This window comes from Melanerpes formicivorus, unplaced genomic scaffold (genome assembly GCF_026170545.1).
Source record: "Melanerpes formicivorus ecotype bairdi unplaced genomic scaffold, bMelFor1.0.p_v2 SCAF_50, whole genome shotgun sequence".
Taxonomy (NCBI): domain Eukaryota; kingdom Metazoa; phylum Chordata; class Aves; order Piciformes; family Picidae; genus Melanerpes; species Melanerpes formicivorus.
The window spans coordinates 286,389-311,430 of record NW_027142402.1 but is presented as its reverse complement, the minus strand read 5'-3'; the positions used below and the strand labels follow the sequence as shown (position 1 = coordinate 311,430).

The 25,042-nt window shown below is 45.1% G+C and overlaps 1 protein-coding gene across 2 annotated transcripts; it reads right to left on the bottom strand.

Moving 5' to 3' along the window:
* Window positions 1-4,286: 4,286 nt before the first annotated feature.
* FHL5 (four and a half LIM domains 5) lies at window positions 4,287-23,278 on the bottom strand. 2 transcript variants are annotated; one of them, XM_068160409.1, is made up of 6 exons: window positions 23,197-23,278; window positions 14,454-14,635; window positions 13,045-13,219; window positions 12,213-12,382; window positions 11,273-11,459; window positions 4,287-10,101 (listed from the first exon to the last, which is right to left on the bottom strand). In XM_068160409.1, exons 2-6 carry the CDS (start codon window positions 14,628-14,630, stop codon window positions 9,950-9,952), a joined length of 861 nt encoding a protein of 286 aa, XP_068016510.1. In that variant the 5' UTR covers window positions 14,631-14,635; window positions 23,197-23,278; the 3' UTR covers window positions 4,287-9,949. The 2 variants fall into 2 exon arrangements, with proteins under 2 accessions (XP_068016510.1, XP_068016511.1); XM_068160410.1 differs by lacking the exon at window positions 23,197-23,278 and adding an exon at window positions 19,608-19,691.
* Window positions 23,279-25,042: the final 1,764 nt, after the last annotated feature.

Sequence of the window (25,042 nt, the reverse complement as noted above, 5' to 3'; positions counted from 1 at the left end):
AATCACTGACAGGTAAACAGACTATCCATTTTGCCAAGTTTTTCCCAATATAAAATAACCTTTTCCTTTATATTTTATGCTAATATATGCAGATCTCTTCTGACAAATAAGCACAACTTCTCTTATGAAAATGTTTTTCGCATGGAGCTGTCTGGTCCTGTGCCCCAGAAACATGCACTGTTCTTCTCACTAGATGGAGGGCCAGGGCCATGAAAGCTGTAGTTTTTCTGATTCCTCCTGCTGCTGGTGAAGTTGAGATGACTGCCACAGCCATCTAGCAAAGCTTTGCAGTGCATCCATGTTCTCAACAGATAAAGGGATGCATATTTGAATCTGCTCAAGCCTGTAATGTCCTCTGGTAAGAAAACATTGAGTAAAGGGAATGTGTAAAAATGCTATGAAGTTGTTAAGATTAAGATGCAGTGAAGACTTCATGAAATCCAGTTGCACTGAATGAATTTCTCAGTCACGTCTGCTTGGCTGATGCATCGTTAATCCTGCCAGTAAGCTGCTGTATCTAATCTCTTTTCATTAGGGAGGGTAAGGATTGCCATTTGTTTGGCTTTCATTTCTTCCAGTCATCATCCTGCAGTCCCAGTGCATGTAGCACTCGCCAGTCCTGGTATCAGAAGCAAGGACCTTTCTTGAGAGATGCTTTCCAGGTGTACAATTTAGGACAGGTTAACCTCCTCAAGCCTTTCCATGGCTTTGCCTTTCACTTCCCAGAAAGTTTTGTTCCCTCTGTCCTCTTTAAACACCCCTCTCTGATGTCAGGGCAGAATTCCCTGACAACTGTTTCCAAGACAGAAAATGTAAGCCCAGAGGTATGTTTTAGTCAGCAAATACAACTTACAACATTGTATTTATTAAACTCATCGCTTTGCCTCTTATCAGCTATCAAAGAAGCCAATTTATGGAAATGAATGCCTTCGGTTTTGTCTCTGCTTAACAAATCACTTGCTCAGACATGAGAACTGTTAAGTGGGGCAGCACACTATTAGGGCTAATAGTGAAAGAACCATATTCAAACTGAAAAAAAAAGTATCAGGGAGCAAATGCTGTGCCCCCAAATGAGAGATTACAGCATTATTCATCTGAAAGGTAATCTTCACATTCCCGTTAGGAGATATCCCCAGCCTGAGCTGCCTGGAAAGTGTTAGTACTATCCCAGAACTCAGATAAAATGTAAGACAACAAAGGGGAAGGATTGAATGTAAAGGCACCTGAGACAAAGACACCTCCACAAAACATTCTCTACAGACTAATTAACCTCGAGAGGAGTCGTTGTACAGGAACTTACTTCTGCTGAGATCTGAAGCCTGGCACAAGAACCCAAGCACCCAGCTCTTGTTGCTGGAAAGCAGTTGGACTTTATCTCTGCTTTTCATGGTGTAGTTCATTATGGGGCCAGAGGGAATTACCAGAGCAGTGAATGGGATCTAGTGCTGAAACCCATCTGGTAATAATGGAGAACATCCCTCAGAGGGTGCAAGTTTTCAGTGTGCTCTTTGCTCCATAAAGGGGAATGTTGGCATTTAGTCCCTAGTTTTGGAATCCTAGGTATTGGAGTACCCCTTAGCACGCTCTTTGACAAACTGCTTTCTCTTTATCCAACATGGTACCTTTAGATGTATAAAAGAAAAGTATAAAATTTGGAAATGTATAATATAAAAATTCTGATGTAGTCAAGTAGCACTTCATACCCTGTGCTCCTTCCAACACCCACCAGGGAGATGGGGAAAGCATTCTGCACTCAGGTCTCCCTCATCCCTCTTGGAATGCTGTGAGAGTTACAGTAAAATAATGTGAACATGTCATTAAAAAAAAACAAAAAATAAAAAAGCAGAAGCTGTGATTTACATCCCAAGAATGTTTTCATTATTCATTTCTGTCAGGCTGCTTCCCAGTCTTCAGTTCACTTTAGACCAGAAGGGTTTCATTTTCCCTGTCGACACAGAAAGGCAGTGAGCCTGTCACCGAATCCCCAGGGAAGGAAAAAGGCAATTAGATGAACAACATCATTTCACATTCTTCTAGTGGAGATAAAGGCTTCTGGTGCCACAGGACCGCAGTGTGCTGTGTAACAGAGCGTGAGCGATAGCAGGAGTGGGAAATGCGGCTGGGCTGTGTGCCGTGCCTCAGTTGCTATAGCAATGTGTGACACTGCTCTGACTTGCTCCAGCAAGCTCTCCATGCTATGCCCCTGGATGATCGGCAGTTCAGGAAGACTGAGAGCAAGGAGCCTGCTCAGATCTGGAGACAGACATCATTAGCTTTGAGGATTAGACACAATGCCTAGCACAGATGTGAGTTATTGGCACACAAGCATGAAGAAAAATCCAGAATGCTTCTAAGTGAGGCCACTCAACATAGATGTTGGATTACTCTTCAGCCCTCCAAAGACAGCCAGTTGTAAGGCTGGTGGAGGGATGACCCTACTGGAGCTGCCATTCTAATCATAACTAATCATAATAGTGAAGAGGTGATTGGGAACGGTCAGCATGGCTTTGCCAAGGGCAAATCCTGCCTGACCAACCTGGTGGCCTTCTATGAGCAGGTGACAAAATTAATAGATGAGGGGCGAGCAACTGATGTCATTTACCTGGACCTGAGCAAAGCCTTCGACACTGTCCCGCAGCACATCCTGGTCTCCAAACTGGTGACACATGGGTTTGATGGGTGGACCACTAGATGAATAAGGAACTGGCTTGATGGCCGCACCCAAAGAGTGGCTGTCAATGGCTCCATGTCCCAGTGGAGGCCAGGGACAAGTGGAGTCCCTCAGGGATCAGTCCTGGGACCTGTCTTATTCAACATCTTTGTCAGTGACATGGACAGTGGCATTGAGTGCACCCTCAGCAAGTTTGCTGATGACACCAAGCTGTGTGGTGCAGCAGACACGCTGGAGGGAAGGGAGGCCATCCAGAGGGACCTTGACAGGCTGGAGAGGTGGGCACAGGCCAACCTCATGAAGTTCAATAAGAGCAAGTGCAGGGTCCTGCATCTGGGTCGAGGCAATCCCAGGCACAAATCCAGGCTGGGCAGTGACTGGCTGGAAAGTAGCCCTGAGGAGAGAGACTTGGGGGTGCTGGTGGACAAAAAGCTCAACATGAGCTCTCAGTGTGCTCTTGCAGCCCACAAAGCCAATCAGATCCTGGGCTGCATCAGGAGAAGTGTGGCTAGCAGGTCGAGGGAGGTGATCCTCACCCTCTACTCAGCCCTGGTGAGACCCCACCTGGAGTATTGTGTCCAGTTCTGGAGCCCCTATTACAAGAGGGATGTGGAGGTGCTGGAAGGTGTCCAGAGAAGGGCCACGAGGATGATCAGAGGGCTGGAGCACCTCTCCTATGAGGACAGACTGAAGGAGTTGGGGCTGTTCAGTCTGCAGAAGAGAAGGCTCCGAGGTGACCTAATTGTGGCCTTCCAGTATCTGAAGGGGGCCTACAGGAAGGCTGGGGAAGGACTTCTCAGGATCTCAGGTAGTGACAGGACTAGGGGGAATGGAATGAAGCTGGAGGTGGGGAGATTCAGGCTGGATGTGAGGAGGAGGTTCTTCCCCATGACAGTGGTGAAGCCCTGGAATGGGTTGTCCAGGGAGGTGGTCGAGGCCCCGTCCCTGGAGGTGTTTAAGCCCAGGCTGGATGAGGCTGTGGCCAGCCTGATCTAGTGTGGGGTGTCCCTGCCCATGGCAGGGGGGTTGGAACTAGATGATCCGTGTGGTCCCTTCCAACCCTGAATGAAACTATGAAACTATGAAACTATTTAGCCCAGACTAAACCAGCTCAGAAGCTTCTATGACTTTTGGGGGAGTCACATTGATACTCACAGGACTGCAAAGAAATGTAAGTTCCTAAAGATTGCTCTTTGCTCCCATTTAAGTCTTTGGACTCTTTTTACTCTGAGAAGTGCATCTCCAAGACAACTTGAACAGGAGCAGCTCCGTGCAGGTGTTGGCTATTCCCTTTTCTCTTTTCATCGTCAGCATGTCTCTGCTGCTCTGGGAGGGGTGAGAAGGAAGGGGCAGAACTGCTGCCATTCTGCGTTCCTCTGCCTAGCCTGCGGTGCAGAGGTTTTTCAGTGCCCAAGTCTTGGGCTGATGCAGTGAGGTTATCAGATATTTTGCAAAAGGCACTTTTCAGTTCTCTGTGTTGCAGAGAAGCATCCCCTCAGCTTGAATCAAACTGCTGGAGACTTTGAAAGCAGAATGCTGACAAAGTTTCAGTAGTATGAAAAAAATCTTTCAGTTCTTGCAGGTGTTTTTAACGACTTTTTATTTTTTAGCTCATGTCTGAGATCTTAACAATTTTTGGCTCTGTGTCATTGGCCATACTTTCTACATTTATATTTTGTAAAGTTCCTTGGCAAGTCAATGGGTGAGGGGAAAGGGATTTTGAAACCTCTGCTTTCAGAGGTGACTGCAGTTGACTCCTGCTCCCAAAAGCTTTCACTGTCTGTTAGTATTTTCACAGAAAGTCCACAGAGCTGCCTGGAGTTCTAATAAACCTCTTGCGAATGCTGTACTGATAATCTCTGAATCAATTAGCACTGCACACCTGAAAAGGTGAGGCTCTGTGAATTCACAAATGACAATTTGCAAATAGATCTGTTTTGTTCTTGAGAAGCATGTGCTCAGTGAGTAGGAAAGCCACAAGTTTGGGAAAACTTCGATTGATTTGGGTTTCTCCATGAAGGGCCTGACCAAAGGTTTTGAGAGCAGAGATTTCAGTGAGGGCATCCATTGCTTCTTGAGGGTGGTTACCCTCTGGGTGTAGAGTCACCTGCTCCTCTCCCCTTGATGTTCCACACTCTTCCCTGACCAAGCACCTGGCCTCTGGAGTGGCACTGTGCAACCTGCCACCCATGCAGCCCGTGCCCAGAGCCTGCCCTTGCCTGGCAATCAACAGTGAGACCTGGCCCAAGGGAGAATGATTGCCCATGATGAAACCTCATTTACTCTCCAGAGACTGTGCAATAAGTGCTAAGCCTGTAACCAATGCTGCTCAGAGAATGCTTTGGTTAATAGCTTACTGATTTCATTGGCAAAGATTTCCTGCCTCCCTTGTGCTGGCAGTACAACAGAGTCAGACATTCAAATGATCCTGGTGATTTAGTTGGTGTAAATTGCCATATATTTTAGATCTGTTCTAATGCAGCTTTATTCTCAAACCCAAATAAATCACTGAAATGTGGCACAGTAGAACTCCATAATCAGACAGAGCTACTAGGCATGTGCTCAGTCACAACACTGAGCTCTAACACCAGCATGCCTATTACAAGCCACCTCCTGAGGTGGGACTTCTGCTTGAAAAAGAAGCCATTTGGCAACTGAGTGCTTCACAGGTGTGAAATCAGACAGCTCTGAGGTTCAATGCCACCTGCTCAGCAGCAGGGCTGTAAATGGCCTGGAGAGCATGGCAAGAAACTGCAGGAAAAAGCAGGAGTGGGCAGTTATGGGAAGTTATAGGAAGGTTAAGAGCAGCTGGGAGCAACAGAGAACTGTTATGGATGACCAGAGCTGTCAAAGCTTTAAACTGAACACATTTGGTTGAAAATATTTACTACAGTCTGCTGCTTTGGTGTAACTGTATTATTCTTAGATTTGTCTGAACATTGAAGGCAGCCCACAGGATCTGGAAGGGCGTGCATTTGTTCAGGAGGGCTGAATAAGGTACAGCGTGGGTTGTTTAACAGAGAGGTTTCATGCTCTGCCTGGGCCTTTCTCTGGAAAAGCAGCGATGGAAAAGCCTTCATTTTGTTGCCCAAAATAATAGAGCCTGGATAGGGTGGGCAAGTGCAGGAATTGATATGATCCCACTCCAGGACTGGAAACCAGTTAGTAAGCTGGGAAAATACTTACTGGCAGTTTCATTTTTAAAAAAATGTTATTATTACCTCAGAATTTGCATTGCAGAAGCTCAGATTCCCAGACTGGTGGGAACTGGAAGGGACTTCTGTAGACCACCTGGTTCAACCTCCCTGCTAAAGTAGGATCACCTGGATCGTGTTGCACAGGCATGTATCCAGGTGGGTGATAAAAATGTGGTCTTGTGCTTAGTTGTTGTGTCCCATGGGTATCCAGGGGTTTGGGAGAGGAGAATGATGGAGGTGGAAACTGGGTTTGTTTCAGTGTTTCTGAGAAGTCCCCAGCTGACGTTTAGCACCCAGTACTTGTTCAGACAGAGTGCAGCACAACAGTGGCTGAGATTGTCTATTTATGGCGTTCAGAATGCCAAGCATAGTTTATATCCTTGCACTCTGCATATTTAAGAGAAATTTAAGTTGACAAAGCCTGTGAAAAAAACCTCAATCAAATTGTGTTTCTGTGTTGGTGGAATAGCTCTTGAGGAGACAGAATGTTCCCAGAAGATGCTTAAAACAAACATGCCAACAGAACTCTAAACTGGGACCAAGGCAAGAGTTCAAGTGCTTTATTTTCTTTCTGAGATAGGCAGCTTAACTGTTTGCTTCAAAGATGCAGATCAAACAAATGCCTAAAGTTCCATTGCTTTGCTGAATCGCTGTCGGGAAGGTGACTCTGACTGCACTGAGGGACAGCGAGGTCCCACTTGGGGTCAGCTTCCCCCTGTGGCCCTTGTGCATCACAGAAAACTTCAAAAAGTGGTGCTGAGCACCACGTGGCATGGCTTCAGCTTTATCAATGATATGAAGGAAGTGTTTGTGATCAGAGAGTGTCAGGATGGATGCAGAAGCCTTGTCCCAGTCAGCCTTGCAGCAGCAGCAGCTCCATGCTGTGCACACAGTGCTGCAGGGGCAGGGCTGTGGTCTCTGCTCAGCACAGAAACTGAGTCCTGCTAAGGCCTGCCTCTGAAAAGCCTTGAGGGCCTTGGGGGGCTGCCAGACATGAAAAATGAAAATACCCATGACTGGTCCTGGCTAATTGGGTTGGACTTTTCAGAGCTTGTCTCTGAGCTGAGTGAGGCTGCACTGGAATTAGATGTCTCTGCCATGCTCTTCTCCCCTCACAGCACAGGCTCCAGACAAAACTGGGTTTAACTTGTCCCCATACACAATGCCCTGCTCTACACCCATCCTAGGAAATGCAGTGTCTGGGTGCCGAAACTGCAGATCAGCTCAGCGTGGTACACTGTGACATTCAGAGGGATGGGTAGAGCAGGACCATCTGGCAACAGTGCTGCAGGGTTTGCCATCTCCAGAACTTCTCTGGCAGTTGGGCAGTGATGGAAGAACTTGAACATTAGCCTTAAGCACTGACTGAGGTAATAAAACATCTACTTCACTCTTCAGAAGATGGTCCCAGGTGGAAGCCTCCCTTCCAAGCCCCAGGATGACACAGTACAGCTAAGGTATGATCAGGGTATTAGACACATTGCTGCACCTTAGGCTGAGTGAGCCTGGCCCTAACAAAAGCAGGGTGGTTACTGTGGAGCTGGGCAGCAGCAGGCAGGCAGGAACTAGACACATGTTAATATGAAGCAGTACAGTGTTAAAGAAAAGCACGTGACATGAGAAATTACTTGAAAAGAAATCTCTCCAACTTCCACTCGCTGAAATTTCTTAAAGCAGATTGAATGGCACTGGACTCTGTACCCTGATGGTAATTGCTGAGTGATCTCTCCTTGTCTTGCCCTATGAGCCTTTGGTTATATTTTATCTCTCCTGTCAGGCTGAGGAGGGGAGTGATAGAGTGCCTTGGGTGGGCACCTTGCATCCAGCCAGCATCAATCCACAGGAAAGTGTGACTGGGCTTTGGTAGCTGGGGATAGAGACCAGGAAATACTAATCTGGTCCCGAACAGCTTTTATTCGAACTGTTTTTAGATTCACTTTTATTTCTTACTTCTATTCCCAAACAAAAATGTTCAGTTTCATGTTTGACTGCAGTGTATTTACAGCAGGAGAAATAAATAATTCAGTTGTTCTTTCCAAAAATACGAGTTGATGAGTCAGAGAAGAATTTCATTTTCCAAATGCTAAGGCTGGCAGATTGGGATTATCATGATCAGTGTGTCTGACCCTGTCATATTTTAGGACTCTGCCTGGTAGCTCTCACATCAGTTTGCAATTAAGCCAGCAGATTGTTCAGACAAGGCAAATAAAGGGCCCAGCCCACATCCCTGCATTTTGCTGAATGTTACTTCTCAGGTCAGTTTCTGGTGATCCAGAATGTAAGGCAGTGAACATTTACCACTGGCCTGGGTCCTGATAACTCAGTGCATATTGTTAGAGCCTCATACATAGCAGGGAAGCACTGCTGTATTGAAGGCAAGGAAGCATATTTCTATTTATGGGAATCCAAGTCTCACCAAGAGCCTGTATCAGCCACGTAAAATGTGAAAACAGAAAAGGAAGCAGCTGGGATCAAGTGAAAAGACATGAACTAATCCAAATCCAGACTGCAGCAAGGACTACATGAAAGAAGAAACTGACAACCAAACCCCAGCACCACGCAGAGCAGAAGATCAATGATTTATTGACTGGGAACTGGCCACTCTGTGCTCATTGGACAGCTGTTACCCATACTGATCTGATGCCACTGCTGCTCAGCTCTGCCTTAGCTGTGCTCACACATTTTTGCCTTTTTCTCACTTTTCTAGCTAAAGGGATGGTTGTGTGTGGTGATTCACCACTTCTATCATTCTGTGATGATTCTGTCTTCAGTATGGATAAAGCTCACTCAAGTCATCCAAATAGCTCCATGCACTTAAGGCCAGATTACAAAGGGAAATGTACAGCTTAAAGAGGTAAGATGAGAACCAAGCAGAACATGCCATTTTCTACAGCACCTCACACAGGAATGTGAATCAGGCCACTGCAGCATACAGCATGGAAGAAGGAAGAAGATAAATGCTTATAACTCAGCTCTAGATGGCCTTTCGTGATGGACACTGAAGCTCAGCAGGCTTTGAAGCCAAGGCTGCATAACCTGCAATGACATTGCCAGCTCTTGACACATGGTGGGCATGTGGCACAGAACAATTAATCTGGTATTGGGTCTGAAGAGCTTACAGGCTGCTACAGACAATGGGGCATTTACAAGAAAAGGGGTAGGCAGGGAGTTAAAACCCAGCAGAGTGGAGAGGATAAGGCCATTAACAATGCTTTGACTGCTGGCATGTGGGTTTTGAGGGGAGGAAAAGTGTCAGCATGAGTTGGCTCTTACGTCTCCTAACAAAAATAGATATTTATGTGTCTATGACAAGGTCTAGTGAAGACAGTGGAGATGTTGGCACTGTCCAATCTTGGGCAATCCTTACCTCTCACAGTAGCTCCGAAGATGGGTTTAGTTATGTTCTAAATCAGTTATGCCTGGAAATTTAAGACCAGTTTGACCAGTTTTGGGGCATAGACTTGCCATTCAGTTTTGGACTGACTGCAGACTATGTTTCTGAGAAGCAATTTCAGTAAAGAGAGGAAATTCCACCCCCACCCCCTTTATGTGGCTCTGGAATGGGCCTGATTCAGAAGCCCTCTATATAACAATATTCCCTCCTCCCAATCTCTGCCTGCTTTGTCAGCAGCTGCTTTTCCTGAGGCATGGAGGAAGATGATGTTTAAAAGTTGTTCCCATCAGTGTTAGGATCCAACAGAGAAATGTGGGTGCCCAGCTTCTGATTCCACAGTCTGTCTGTGAAGCACTGCTAATGCCTCACCACTAGCCATGTGCTGTAGAGACTTCATACAGCCGTTCTTGGGAGGTGTAGCATCCATGTTTAAGGTTCTAACAGCAGAGTGCAGTGTCTTACAAGGAGAAACATGCTCGGGTGGGCTTGGAAATAGCTGCAATACTTTTCTGTGTGATTTTCTTAGCCATGAGGCTGTTGAAGTGTTCTGTGTAAGCAGCTGAGAACTACGATAGAATGAACCTGCTGCTGGAATGACTAAACTCTTGCACCTTTTCCATGCTTGTCTTACTGCAGAGCAAGGAGGCACATTGCTGTGGAGCAGGAACAATGTGGCTGTGCACAGAGCTATGGAGCAGAGCCACACCTGTGGCAGAGGACATCCTCCTGCCGGGTGAGGAACCCCTGCCCCACCAGTGGGGCTGAGCATTTCCTGCAACGGAAGCACTCCCTGTGCCACTGCCACTCGTCAAAGGAGATGAATGTGGGACCTCCAAGAGCTGGAAGAGATGATGAGAAAGAAGATGTGAACCCAGTATTACTGAACCTGGTTCAGAGATGCAGCAGATTGTGTCTGGGGTGGGATCAAGTTGTCATTCATACAGCAAACAAACAAATGAGCAAAAATCCATAGTCAGAAATTGAATTTTGTCTGAATTGTATAAAAAATAATCATAATTAAATACAATAGGGAAGATTTTAAGCAAAGGCACGAGTCATTGGCTTGTTCTCACATGCCATGAGGGACTCTGAGCAGAATGTCTGTGCAGGTTTGCTGATCTTCCTTGCAAAGTCACGTTAAATCCATTGCAATGTGTTGGCACACATAACTTCTGTACAACACACAGTGAGATTTAGTTCTTTCTATCTAAGTTTCTCCAAGATTAAATCTATTGGAAATTAGCAGATCCTGGAGTTCCCAGCATGAAATAAAATATCAGGATTTGTTTGTTTGTTTTTTTTTTTTTTGGGGGGGGGGGGGAGAGGGTGGGGCTGGAGGTTTTCAAGTTGTTTAGGTTTCTTTATTTGTTTTTAAATCATGCCCACTTGATTGGTCATAAATACTTTGTCCCCTGGCACATGCACCTTTAGCAATCAGGCAGCACTTCTCTGCAGCTGAGCCACACACAGCCGGATGACAGCAGCAAATGCTCTCAGAAAGCTCCAGCTTTCATGGACCAGGGGCACCCATGTCTATGTACAAATCACATGAGTACTGAGGATGCGTGCAGCAGACCTTTGTTGCACTTGGCAGGCTCTCTAGCTTGGCAGGTGTACCTGTCAGCAGCAGCTAATTGGTGAATTTGAAAACAAAGCTGAAAAAATTCACAGACATGAGGGACTTCTGTGTGCTGTCCTGTGAAGAGCCAAAAGTTGCCTTTTCTTATATTCCAAAGGATGAACTTTAGTGCAGAAAGCAGTAAGTTAAACAATGGTGGAACTCCTTCCAGCACAGAAGCCACCTCCTCAGAGTCAACAGACTCATGATCACTGCTATGTCCTAGCAAGATGTGTAATGTGTGATGTACAGAGTGTCTCTCTCATAGGTAACTCCTTCAGACTTCCGTTTGGGTGGAACTACTTTTACCGCTGCTTTCTAAAGTAAAGGTCTGCTTTGAGAGGAGAGGGATGGTTCAGCACTGCCTAGCCCCTTTAGAAGGTGAGACTCACCTGTAATAGGTTTCTTGCAAGCAGCACACTTCTTGGCATACAATTTGCTGAAGCAGTCCACGCAGTATGGAAAGTCATCCTTGGAAATAAACCTTTGTACACACAGCTGAGTTTGGCACCCAGCACACACAAAGCATTCTTTATGCCAAGGCTGGTCATGGTAGGTCACTCCCCCAGAAGTTATGACCTAATGCATTGACAAACAAGGACAGAGCAAAGGAACAAAGGTGTGAAGGATTATCTTGTCCTTCCACTTGTTTTTCTCTCTTCCAATATGCACAAGAGAGTGTGGTCACATCAACTGTTTTTCATCTGGAATATTGACTGACTGCAGTTAGGATGAACATATAACATGTGAGTATTTTCATAGATTCATAGAATGGGTTGGGTTGAAAGGGACCTTAAAGTTCATCCAATCCCAACCCTCTGCCATGGGCAGGGACAGCTTCTGCTAGACCAGGTTGCTGAAGGCCTCATCCATTCTGGCCCAGGGAGGAAGCATCCACAACCTCCCTGGGCAACTTGCTCCAGTGTCTCACCACCCTCACTGCCAAGAATTTCTTCTTAATATCTAGTGTATATATAAAATACACTGGGAAAAGTTGGAAAGGGAGGCACTTTTATCAGACAAAATTGGGGATTACCAGGAGCCAGGGGATTTATGTAAACATCAGTGAAAATGTCAGCTTTGCTAAACCCACCAGCAACAGTAAAAGAACCTCAAAGCATTTGTTTTGATCAGTAAGTTTATTTTTAATATAATCATGTTTAAATTAATGTTAACTAGCAGGGCCAGCAGACACAGTTGAACTGGCTTTTGGTGACCCATGCCAAAAGCAGGACTGCTGTTAGTTCACCAGAGATTGTATATGATCCTATCTCCTTCCCCAGCAGCAGTATTGCCTCCTCAGGGCAATTCTTCCTTTGGATGTTTAATTACCTTTTTGCAAGAGTAGCAATGGTGAGCAAATTGCTTCTCAAAGCAAGGCAGGCAGTAATTCTCCTTGTCTTTGGTGATCAGAGGCTTTGTCCCCAGCGGCTGCCGGCAATGCTGACAAACGAAGCAGGATTCGTGCCAGGAGCTTCCCTGAAAGTCCATTTTGCGGGACCCTGCAAAAACCCAAAGCAAGCAATGCTCCCAGACACAGCCTCGTAACACAGGCTTCAAACCTTGGCAGTGCTCTTGTTTTTAATCTCCTGCCTCAGCACTGGATTACCCAAGGAAGCACTTATCCCAATGTAGTGGAGTCTCTAAGTGTGCACTTGAGATGTCAAGAGCAGCTTCAGTGCCCCACAATCACCTGCAAAGCAATGTTCTGAATTGCCTGAGCTGTGAGCTTTGGAGTCTGCCCTTGTATGACTGCTCTAGGGCTACTTCTCTGTGCTCTTCTCAGGCCACCCAGCCCGGTGACGATGGTCAGGTACATAGCACTTCCAGAAGTTAAAATTTGTTGCATATTTAGTATATCTATCACTGTCCTGTCTTTTGTCTGCCTTGAACTCCTTCACTTGTCTCCTTCACTTCCAGATGCATTATTTATCTTATTCATCTGAAGCTGGCAAGTTTTAAGAAGTTGGCATTGTCCTGTGACAAAGTGCAGGGCCTGCCTTGTCTTGCAGCTCAGCATTTCTGTTTGGGAGCAGCACAGAGGAGAAATAGTCCCCTGAACACTGTTCTGAAAGACAAGGAACTTGCAGCTTGGTTATTCAAGGCTGTGGTTACCATTAAAAAGACAGTTCCCTTTCCCACTGAAGTGTCTTTGCTGTCTTACCAGGCATGATGGTCTTCTGGCAGTGGAAACACCTGGATGAATACTCATCAGAGTAGCACTCAGTACACAGCAAGACCTCATCCTTGGCAGCAAAGGGTTTCTCCACCAGTGACTGACTGCATTTGGCACACTTGAAGCATCTCTCATGCCAGTGGAGGCCTTTGTAGGACAGATCCTTGGAGAAAGCAATTCCATGTGAATGAGGACATTTCTTTAGTGTTTTCAACCCCCCCTCCTCCCAGAATGAAGTGAAACATGGAGAGCATTGGAATAGTGTCTGGAAGAGATGCCACGGGTCCAGAGGCAGGTGTGCTCAGCAGCGACACACGTACTCAGGGTCACTCTATTTTGTAGGTCTCCTCCAGAGGGGATTAGGAGCTGCTTTGGCACAGGCAGTTGTCCTTCCTTATGTTATCTCAGAGATGTTTTTATTGGAAGAATAGTTTTGTATTTCACTGTTGGCCTTCAGCTGTAAACAGGCCATCAACACAAATACTGTGCACAGGCCACCTGACACAAAGTGCCTTCTGTACCCACTTTGAAATCAGCCTCATGGATTTTTAACATCACAACTTCTTCCTCCAGCTGACACTACAGAACCCTACAGAAAGATCATACTATTGCAGAAAGCAGGCAATTAAAATCTTGTTGAGAGCAAAGTGATTCTCAGGAAGATTATTAAAAAACTGTAGCTTGTGTTTACACCTAATATAACTCCTGCTAAAGACTTGGCAGAAAAATGTTTGTTTAAAGCTCAGCAGGCTTAGAGGATGAAACGCCCAAGAGTCTGTGTACGAGACCTCAACCAAGAACTCAAAAATGAGCAAACAGCACGTCTCATTTTCCCAAGGTTGAAAAAGCAAGGGAAAAATGCAGCTTCAAAAAACCAGGCTCAGAAACACCACCAGTGCCACATCATCTGTGAGATGAGTAAGGTAAGCACAGAACTGAGTCACAATTACAACACCCTTAGTGTCCAAAAGATAGATCATATAGAGACTATAGACATGGCTTTGCTTCAGCTCAACACCTATGGTAAAAGGAACTGACCCAGCACCCCAGATGTGTTTTTCAGTGGACATCTCTCAGAAATTCCAAAGCTTTCTTCACCCTGATCCAGTGGATTACACCAGCACCCCACTGCCCCTCAGGCACTGTGAGACTGCAGTCAGTGAGTGGCTGGAGATGAAGAATGGAGTCTAGCTGTGCTACAGCCCTCCAGCCCTAACTTGTGTCTGAGCTATGTGTGTGCGTCCCTGGAGCTGTCCCGTGATGGGAAAACAGCACCATTCCTGCTGCACGTGGATGCACCATGACCATGCTACAGGAAGGCAGGGAGCTGGGTATTGAATCTGCCATGAAAGGAATGGGGTCTGTGTGCAGTTCAGCAAACCAGCAGGAGTCTTTACCTTGGAATCACACTCGATGGGTTGCTTGCACTCCTCACAGGAGTTGGCAAACAGGCTGTCATAGCAGGTCACACAGTAAGCATTTTCTTCTCTTAAGACAAACCTCCTCCCACGCAGGGACTGCAGGCAGCAATGGCAGGCAGCGTGACTGCTGCTCATTCTGCTGGGGCTCTCCATGGCATCTGCAAAGAGGGAAAACTCAGGCCCTTCAGTGAGGGACTTCTGCTTGCTCAAACGATAAGCCATACTGCTTTGCCTGGGAGAGTTAGGACAGGCACTTCTGGGGCATTTGCTGTGCCCTGGAGGCCTAATGCTGGGCTGCTCCATACCAGAGTGCTGGTCCTTACCAGCACACACTGTGTGCTGTTCTGCCTGCATGATGGAGAGCAAGAAGATTGCTTCTGCCCAATCTAATGGCACTTACATGGAGAGGTCAGCTCCTGAAAATGAAGCCATCTCCACAGTCTCCATACACACCTTCTGGCATTGTGAGCAGTTGGGACTGGCCTGTGAGGCACGTTTACTCAGAAATCAGCCAGTGCTCAAAAATACAACCTGGTCCTGCCTTCCTGCTCTTTCCTTCCTTTTCAAAACACCCCACATCTACCGGACCAAACAGAAGAAAGAGGAGGAATTCCAGGCTGTATGGCTGGGTTTTGACTAATCCCAGCTGCGCTGCTAACATTTAGTGGCAATGTAAAGTGACACAAATATCCCAGGATAGCAAATAAGGAAAATATAAATAGAAATAAACTAAAGCATAACTCAAAAACAAGTCTCCCTTGTTGTTATTGGATAAGATTATATTTTCTTGCATATTTCTTTGCCATGTTCCATGCTGGCAGCACCAAAACAGTGTGAGCTAGGTGGCATATCTGTGCCAGATAAGTGCAGGAAATACCACAATTGTATCAAGAGCCAATTATCCAAACCTTCCATCCTCCTGATTTCCAGGCTGCAGAGGCTCAGATTACCATCCAGCTGCTTATAGACCTGTGATGCTGAACATGTTAAGGATTGTAGAGATGAAGATGTATTTTGGTTTTCTTGTTGCTGGTTGGATCATCAGAACTTTGCTAAAATTAGGCCTTAATTCCTGAGAATGAAGGAAGAAGAATCCAGAAAGTTCTCAGAGAGGCAAACCTGGATACATCTGCTGGATTCACTGGACTGCACTCTTCATCAAACTCTTTGTGCATAGCTGCAGCCAGCACTGGCAATCTCAAATTTTAGCAAAATAACCAGGAAGTGTCTCCTGACATATTTACATATCAGTGACTTTGGGCAGCTGAAACCTTTGCACCTTGAGTAACAATGCAAATCAGTTTATTTTAACCTGGTGCAAAGCCTGAGGAAGAGAAGTGTATGAAGAACAAGATTCAAGGAAGTGCTTAACCACCCCAATGCTCACAGGGTCTCTGCTTGGAGCCACAGCCTCAGACTCGGTTTTGTACACTTCTGCCTGTCCTACACCCACAGCTCGGCTTTGAAAAGGCATTTCAGCTTTCCCTGAGTTTCTGCTTTGTAAGATGTGATCCAAAATGATTGTTTGAACTGTGAGAAGAAGCAATTGCTGCAGGTCTCCACTGGTGCCGATGCATAAGGTCAAGCATTTATTAATCTATTCCTTCAGGAACAGTAGTAAGGCAGTGGAAAGGGAGCAGGGAGAGAGGCTGTAATGCTAATTTCAGACCAAAAGTAATTACTTGGTTGTTTGGCACAAGCTATGGAAAACCTGTTCCTGGAAATTGAAAATCTTTTCAGCTGAACTGATTTACTCCATTTCTGTCTGCCCTAAACCTCTGTGCTAGCCATGACCCAGTGCAGTAAGGAAACCAGATAATCTGTAACTCAGGGCAGTGGGAACAAGCTTGCTTAAAAATACTACGAATGTGTTCCATGCAATATCCTTGGAATAAAAACAGGGCTTGGATCTGGACTTCCTTTCCCTTCAGATGAAACAGATTTGAATGTGAAATGGATGAGCCCAAATGTGAAAGAATGACATCCACCAGCTTGTGCATTTGCAGAATATGACACAGACCTCCAGAGCGAGCAGTGCAGGTAGAGCAGAATCACTGCACAGCACCACCCAACTTCTGCTCACTTCCTCCTGAGCTGGAGAAGCAGCATAAATGGGTGGCTGGAGAGACAATCAGGGAGTGTCTGTGGTTAACTGGGCTCCATATTCAAAGGAATGCTCATTCCTTTTTCTTAATTATATATATATATATATTTATTTTTTTTTTTGGTGGGGGGGAGCTGGTGTTAGGAATTGCCTCTGAGGATAACCCTGTTGAACCATCTCTCTGATCTCTTCCTTGCTGAATCAGTACCCAGCCTCCTCATGTACTTTCTTTGCTGCCTGACAGGGCACCCATGAGAAACTTGTGCGACTTTCAGTGCTTCTTGTTGCACAAATCTCACCAGCAAAGAGCTTGAGAGCTCTGCAGATACCTCTGCGGTGTTTCATTCTGATGAATGGTGACAAGTTCAGCACAAAGTCTGCATGGTCAACAAATTTCTTTAAAATGCGGTTCTCTTGATGATTATTTTTTGTTCTTCCCCAGTATTATTTGTATACATCATTTATAGATATCTGTAACTTTTGTTCTACCCCAACCTGCTCCAGGTTATGTGCACACACAAAACCTGTGACTAGTATCTCAGAACTTCTGAATCTGTAATGTAATTATCCTCCCCAAACCCTGCCTGGATAGGGGAGCAAAGTGCTGCCACTCATGTTTTACAGATGGCAGCAGTTGCTTGAGAACGTTGGAAGAGTCCCCTCAAGAGTCAAAGCCTGGGGATGTCCTTGAGCTGCTCTTCCAATAAAATGCTCAAGGTGCCCAAGGCTTTGCTTTGGAGAAGTTGTTCATGGTCTGACCATGATGATACAAGACCATATTTGGAAATGGAGTAGTGATGATATGAAGAAGAATGATGGTTTTTTGCTAATATCTTGGCAAAGATCTGAGTAACCTTTTGTGTACTGCTTTTATCACTGGATGATGCCCCCAAAAGTGACTCTCGTCTCCCCCAGCACCACTCACCCTTGCTCCAATAAAGAAGCAATGGTATGAGCCCCATGCAGCTCAGCAGAATGTTTTTCTTGTGCTTTGATCCTAATCTCTAGAGAAATATGTTTGCTTTAGGTTTGCTGGAAGCTAGACTTTTGTGTTCTGAAGGTCAGTTAAGAAATCTCTGGAGGTCTGATGCTATTCACTCTCATGGAACAAAACACTGACTCCAGCATTCCAGCTGCTAATGTGTGTCCTAGACACAGGGAAAGGCTGTGATGTCTTTGTTCCTTGGGAAAGGGGGATTTTGCTATTTAAATTGGAACAAAGCTAAATGATGTTGATTTTTATGTATCTAGTAGGCATGGATACATGATAGTATTTGTAGTGTTAGAATATTCCAAGGGGGTGCAGAGAGATGTCGCCAAGGATATGAGGATATGGCAGCTGGAGTCCTTGGGGTCAGATCTGGGAATGCAGAAGTCCCATGGTATGAATTATAAAGCCGAGGAAAATAAAACAACAGAGCTGGCTGGTATGCCAGCTGCTCCAGCAGACTGAGATAGAATTTAGCTGCAATAAATTAGGAGAAGGACTTTCTGTAGCCTTGAACGGTTTCCTATAACATGCAGAGCACTGGAAGACTTCCAGTGTGAAGTCTTCTAGTTGTGCAGTTGTGAAACCTGCTAAATGCTGCACCATGAGGCAAGGACGGCTAAAAAGCACAGCCACAGCGCTTCTGCATCATGTACTAACTCACTTGGTATCCTCTAGAAATGTATGCTCCCCTCTCCTTGTCTTACACAAGTGTGAAAAGCCCGGATACATTGATGCTACTTGGATGGGTACAGAACTCCACATTCAAATCTGACACCTTCTGCTTCAGGGCAGTTCCGAGGGACTGTTTCTCAATGTCAGTAAGCCTGCTGCTTGTTCTTGGAGGACAGACAATGGCTGGAATAAGGTCTCAGAGAGGTACAAATAAAGAAAAGTGATTGCAGAATAAATCACTGAGGAATAAGAAAACCAAACTGCTCTGTTACGAAGGGGACACCCCTGCAGGCTGTCCCAGGCCCTCGTTTACTTTCAGGTTTATGTCTTAGAACATAGCTTTGCTTATTTGCATGAAGATGCTGACTTCATTTTCACAGTTTAGGGTTGTTTTTTTTTTGGTGAGAGCTGTTGAACAATTCTTCACAAGCATTTGTGAAACACCTTAGTGACTCAAGGTTACAGTTGTAGCTGAAAGCTAACAGCAGCTTTATAGGGAAAAGTGCCTTACATTGTTAGCTTACAAATAAGTTTCTAACAGAGTTCTGCAAGGAAACCTTTCCTCACTGCAGAAACCACAGTTTCTTGATTTCTCTGGATGTCTGACTCCCCAGAAATCTGTTACTTTATTTATTTATTCCACTTAAAGCAGTCAGGATGGATGCCAGTCAGCAGAGTGCTGTGACAGTCTGTACTGTCCCAAGGTCCACAAGGGACAGGGTGGTGGTGGCTCACCTGAGCAGTGCAGCTCATTCAGAGGCTCCTCTGGTAGCCTCACTGCACTGCACGACCGAGGGAGTGTGTGGAGGGAAACAGCTAGAGCTGTACACAGCTTTTGCTTTCAGTTCAGCAAGAAAACTCTCCTAAGGAAGATGCAAGAAACACTATGAGAGATGACTGGGCAATAACCTGCTCATGAGGAAAGCTTCCCAATCCCCTTTGGAGGATTAAATTCATGCTCTAAACCTTGGGCATTTATAAGCTTCCAAAACTAATATAAACTAAAAGAAGTTACTGCATCGGGGTGTTTGGAGAAGGAGGTTTGCACTCAGCTCAATCCCAAATGCTCCAACACTTATTTGTAAAATGTGTGTGTATTATACAAAATACTTGTGAATTAAACCAAAACAAAACCCAACCCCGTCTTGGAAAATGTTTGTTTTGCAAAAGTAGGATTAAAAAAGTGAAATTTTGCTGCAAAATTTTGGTCTCAGCAGAAAAGTTTCTAGTACAAACTTAAACTTCACTTTTTAGATAAAGTTATAAAATTCATCTGAAGAAGTGATTCCACAGCTAAGTGTTTTATTCGAGGAAGAAAAACAGGAATCAGGGTTAGAGTCCTGCTGAAGGAGGAGCAACCAACCTCACAGGCAGTGCTGGTGCTGACTGCAGTCTTCATAAAAATAGGCCACTTCTTGTCTGTGTAGATGCATTGGCTGCAGAGGCCAGAGTCCCCTCTCTCTTACATTCTGTTTCAGGGACAGAAGGGCAGAAGAGGAGCCCTGTGTCTTGTGAGAACCAGAACATCACACCAATTAAAATCCTTTAGAGAACTGACTGCAGCACAACATTTTCTAGCCGGGGTCTTCAAAAGCCTGTGACCTACTTAAGAATTGCTTTGAGAAATAAAATGAGCAATAAGAAAAAGATGAGCAGCAACAGCAGCAATGTGAGCAGCAAGCTAAAATTGGATTTTCATTACCCTATTTTAAAGGAAAAGAACTCCTTCCCCAAAATGACACACAGCCCCCCAAGGTGGTAATAAAGCCTCTGCTGCAGCAGCTCAGCCTTTGCCTCTTCTCTCCCAGCAGCACTGTGCCAACCTGACCCAGTTTTCTGATGAAAAAAATAAACAGAGCTGCAGCACTTTTGTGATAAAAATGTGACACCTGATCAAAGTGAACCAAATCTAAAGGTTTCTGATCTCAGCCCTTTCAGAAGACTACCACAAGCTTGGTGTCGTTGCAGCTTAGGAAAGACAAAGCTGCAGTAAGGAAGGTTGGCATGCAAGGTCCCTGCTTTGATTGCCCAGCTCTATGGAGTTCCAGGTATCTCCATTTGTCCAAGAAATGCCCAGTTTTGTTACCATGAGCAGCAACATCAACCAGTCTCAGAGAGACCCAGCCTTGCCAGAGACGTCACCATGCACTTGAAACCTGCATGCCTCTAGCGCTGCCTGTTCTGCCTGCTTAGGAGGTAAAGTCCTCAAAGAGTTCTGTGCTTTGGAGTCCTGACCATTCTAGACTAGGACCATGCTCAGAGGCCACAGCTCTGCCCAGCTGTGGTGCACAAGGTCAGGCTGGAGAGAAGGGAGTGGTAAGCACCAGCAGAAGCCTGGTTAAGGAACAAATACACTTCAAGTGTTTTTCACTAATTTATGATAGCTTTGGCAAATGTTTGCCGAAAAAACTCTAAGCAAGCGATCAAACAAACAAAGAATTCTGCCATGCTATTTAAAAGAATAAGAAGTGTTTTGAGCTTTTATTACGAAATTTCTCCATGCTTTTCAATTTTTAAGCACCAAAGTAAACAGAAATTGACAATTAGAAAATCAGCATGAACCAGTTCTTCCTCTAATCTTTTTCTTTTCATGCAAATAGAATCACAGAGTCACAGAACTCTAATTATGGCACAATTTTGCATGTTCTAATATATAAATGAACCGTGCTCTGGCTGAGTTTGGAACTTGAAGAGCTTACTGGAGGAAGACTGGGCTCCTAATACACAGATTCATAGCCTCGTTCTGTTCTGGGCTTCTGATCAATAGAATTGTAACCAAATACTCCCAGGTATTTTGCAACCTTGCTTTCAAAGGCTTCAGAATGCTTTCCTGCCACTAATAATGGAGTGATGCTGAACCATAGCTGTGAGACACTTGTCTACAGAAAGGTTTGATATTTGTCAAAGCAAAGTAATTGACTTGCTGCAGGTCAGAGGGCAAACCTGGAGGAGTGGGAAGAAAAGAAGCCAGACACTGTGCCCATGCCTGCCAATTCCTGTCCATGACCCAGGACGTTTCAGGAAGGTGAATATTCTTCTGAGTTATAAAGCCTTTAAATGTGAGGCAACCATGCCTGAGAACAAAGGCATCAGGCTGGCATGAGGGAAGTAGAATCAAAGAAAAGTCTTAGTTGGAGCAAGGCAGCCAGGAAGGGTGGCTGGAGTGTGCTGTGCAGTAGAAGAGCAGAGGGGGTATTAAAAAGCCAATGTGAGCCTACTGAGGCTGGTGAACCAGGCACCTGGCATGGTTAGAGAGAGCTGCATCTCTCTCCAGGGTGGCTCAGAGCAGAACCCTAATTTAACCCTCATTATAAAGGCAACCACAGGAGATTAGGCAGCCTTGTCCCTCACTGTCTCTCTGCTACAGAACTGATGTCATGGGGGTCTATTATCTCATTTTTACATGTCAGCTCAGGGGGCTGCAGTAAAGTTTGTGTATTTCTACACAACTATCCCCATTTCATCCCTCTTACATTGCACAGGAAAACACAAATGTATGAAACAAGGAGTTCACAGCATCCTTTCTCACCAGGGTAGCATGCTCTGCTCTCAGAACAAGTTCTGCTGCACAAGCCTGAATGGACCAGCAGCAGCATCTCACCAAACCTGGGGCTCTCGAGGTTTGAACAGAGCACTTCAACTGGAAATCATCCTAGAACTAGACACAAGACATCATCTCATCCCTGTCTCGCAGGGAAGTATGCAGAACAACTCAGGCCAGGTTTATTCCTCAGGTGATCTAAAAGAGCAGCAGAGCTGCTTTAGCTGACAGGAGGGCTGCTCATTTTGGCAGGCTCAGAATTTCATCCTCTGATTTTTGGCTTTACATTTGGAAGCACGCTGGTTAATATTTTCATATTTCTTTCTGTCTGCCTATGGTCAGGCAATACTAAAAGTTGTAAGTTCTTTTTTACTGTTTTTTGGTTGGTTGGGTTTGTTTGTGGTTGTGGTTTGGTTTTTTTGGTTTTTTTGTTTTTGTTTTGTGAAATAAAACTCAGATATGGAAAAAAATATAAGGCAAGCTGGGCTTAGTTTGGAGCCCACAGAGCATCTGTCTTACTGAGTCAACCAAAAATACACTGCCTGCAAGTGACCTGCAGGCACCACAAGTCACAGCTGACCAGCATCTCATCCAAGCACCTTTTGATTTCACTTTGCTCTAATCCTGCAGGAAAGTTACTGTGCCATCTTCAGTTTCTACCATCTACACACCCTCAAATCACAGTCACTTCTGTGACACTGTGATGAAGTTATCCAGGCAGCCCATCAGCAGTCTCCCATCATGGTAACAACCTCAGTCCATTGCAGCCTTTTCTGTCAAAACACTCTAGACATGTTGACTCATCACACATACAAAAGACAAATATGGGTGAAAATATTAACCACAAACGAAAAAGTCATCCAAGTAATTTTCATGACAAGTCAAACTATCACTCTGAATACCGGCTGTGGCAGGCTGTACTTGGAAGAGCAAGAGCAACCCGTGCCTGCCATCCGAACCAGCTGTGGTAGCAAATGCCTTACCTTAGCAGCAGAGACACCAGAAAGCTTTCTCGCAATAGCAAGCACCTAGAAAAGCTGCCTAGGAGATACAGGCAGTGATTGAAATGTCACAGGAAACAGCAGATGCTTCTATTGCTGGGTTGTGTTTTGGAGCAAGCAAAATCAATCCTCTCCTCATCGCAAAGGAAGCCCCAGATCATCTCCCCATAAATCAATGAGTGAGCCAACTAAGAAAAACAATTGCATCCTACTAATATGTGAGAGTGGCACACGAAATAAAGTCCTTTTGATATACTTGTAGAACTCTGCATCTAATTCAAAAGCAGTTTTGTGTCTGAATAAAAATGTTCCTGCTTACTTGCTCAAAATGTTAAATTCAGGAGCTTGTTTACTGCCATATTTAAACATTATCAGATAAAGGCATAATGAAAAAGATCCTCAATACTCACATTTGGTCTGGAGCTGCTTCTCATGGTAACTTGTGCAGTAAAATAAAGGAAGAAATAATTACATGTCTTCACAGAAACAAGCATTCATCAAGTCCAAAAGAAACAAGACGCTGCCAGAGCTATTTGAGGGTCCCGTCAGAAACTGACTGGAGGAAGGCTGAGGGTCAGTTTTTTTCCCTTAGACCTCATGACACACAAATAGCTGGCTGCCTCACCACTGAATCAAATCAGTCTTTGACATACTGTGTTTACAAATGGCAAACACAGACCATGCAAAAGGCTCTTAAGGGAACATATTTCAGACAGTTATCAAAAGGGAAAAGGTGTTTCTATTAAAACCCCCTAAGAATCCAACCCCCCCCCAAAGTGCCAGACATCTGTACAAAGAAAACTGAAAGGAAGGAAGAAGAGCTGGGTGATCATTCATTCATTTGGTCCACGCAAAATGAACCAAACAGTGCCCTTGTAGACCAGAAAAGAATCAGGAAAGTCCTGATTGCTGAAGCCCAACTGCTGTGTGCAGGAAATGGGGGGATGGAGGAAACACTTTTCCAGTGTCAGAGAGGACTTCTGGGCACTAAGCAGAACTGCTCTGACACTACAAAACCATTTCTGGGCTGGGACAGTTTGCTGCCCTCCAGCAGGTAGGAAGGTGTTCCTATGGCAGCACCATCAGACGGACAGCAGTGGCCTCCTCCGGGTTGTCTCTCAGTATTTCTCAGGGAGACACCTTCTCTAGCACACCACTTTCAGTACACTCCAAAGACAACCCTTGGATTTGTCTAGCTGGAGGTAGAGCTCATAGCTGCCTCAGCAGATATACCCTGAGAAGCACTTACAACAGTCAGCTTTTTCCAACTGCTGCAAGCTGAGCAGCACTGAGGAGACCAGCAGCTCTGCTGCTTTGTTGGAGCACCAGTTAGATATGTCTCACATTCAGCTCCCACATCTCTTCCTGAATTTCCTCAAACAGCAGCCTATTTCATCTGTCCCCAGACATGACCTGTCTTGACCTAGCCTCCCCTTCACATTGAGGAGCCGACAAATTTATCAACCAAATGGTGTCTCTCTTCCAGCTTCTCAAGTTGCTCTTCCCACTTCAGACTTTTTAATTAAAAACCCTCAGATGTCTCTCCTTAACAATTCCTTGGGGGGAAAAAAAAGTAACTAATTTGTTGTTTTCCTGAGAAAATATCTTTGGCATTTACTGAGTATGTTATTTGGATTAGTAGAGAAAGGAATTCTGCTCTCCTAAGTATGTTGTTTATCCAAAAGCTTAGGATAACTACAATTTTCTGTTCAAAGTACAATCGTGGCTCAAAGTCTTTGAGCAGCACATACTTGGAGGCTCAAGAAGCACTCAAGGGAAAAATCACCACATGCCTTGTTCTTGTGTTCCTCTCCAGGCACCCACTTTTGGCCTGTGCTGGAGATGATACCAGGCCCTCAGTCTGACCAATGCACACTGGCTCATCTGCAAGAACACTGAACTTCCTATTAAAAACAAAACAAAAAAACAGATCCAGTGTTTTAGAGATCTTTTTTCTGGCCTAGTAAATTTTATCTGAAGCTCCACAGGATCACAGCCTGGAACAGATTCAGACAGACCTGCTGGGCCACTTGGGATGCAGGTGAACCCCAGCGGCGCACACCACCAACTGCTGCTTGCAAGCTACAGGTTGCATGATGACCAAACCTTGGCTCAGTCACCAAACTGCATTTTAAGTATCTCATCATTCATGTTCTTGAAATTATTTCGTATTTGCATACAGAATGTCATAAGGCATCTTAATTACAAACAGCTCGTAGAAAGTGTTTACACTCAGTACAGGAACTTCAGCTAAAT

Bases quoted from the DNA above. Each gene is read 5' to 3' on its own strand.
- FHL5 (XM_068160409.1), bottom strand. From the start codon at position 14,630: ATGGAGAGCCCCAGCAGAATGAGCAGCAGTCACGCTGCCTGCCATTGC. The intron at 12,383-13,044 runs GTAAGACAGCAA...GGGTTTTTGCAG, and splicing joins CCAGAAGACCATCATGCCTG to GGTCCCGCAAAATGGACTTT. The intron at 10,102-11,272 runs GTGAGTCTCACC...CATCTCTTCCAG, and splicing joins TTGCAAGAAACCTATTACAG to CTCTTGGAGGTCCCACATTC.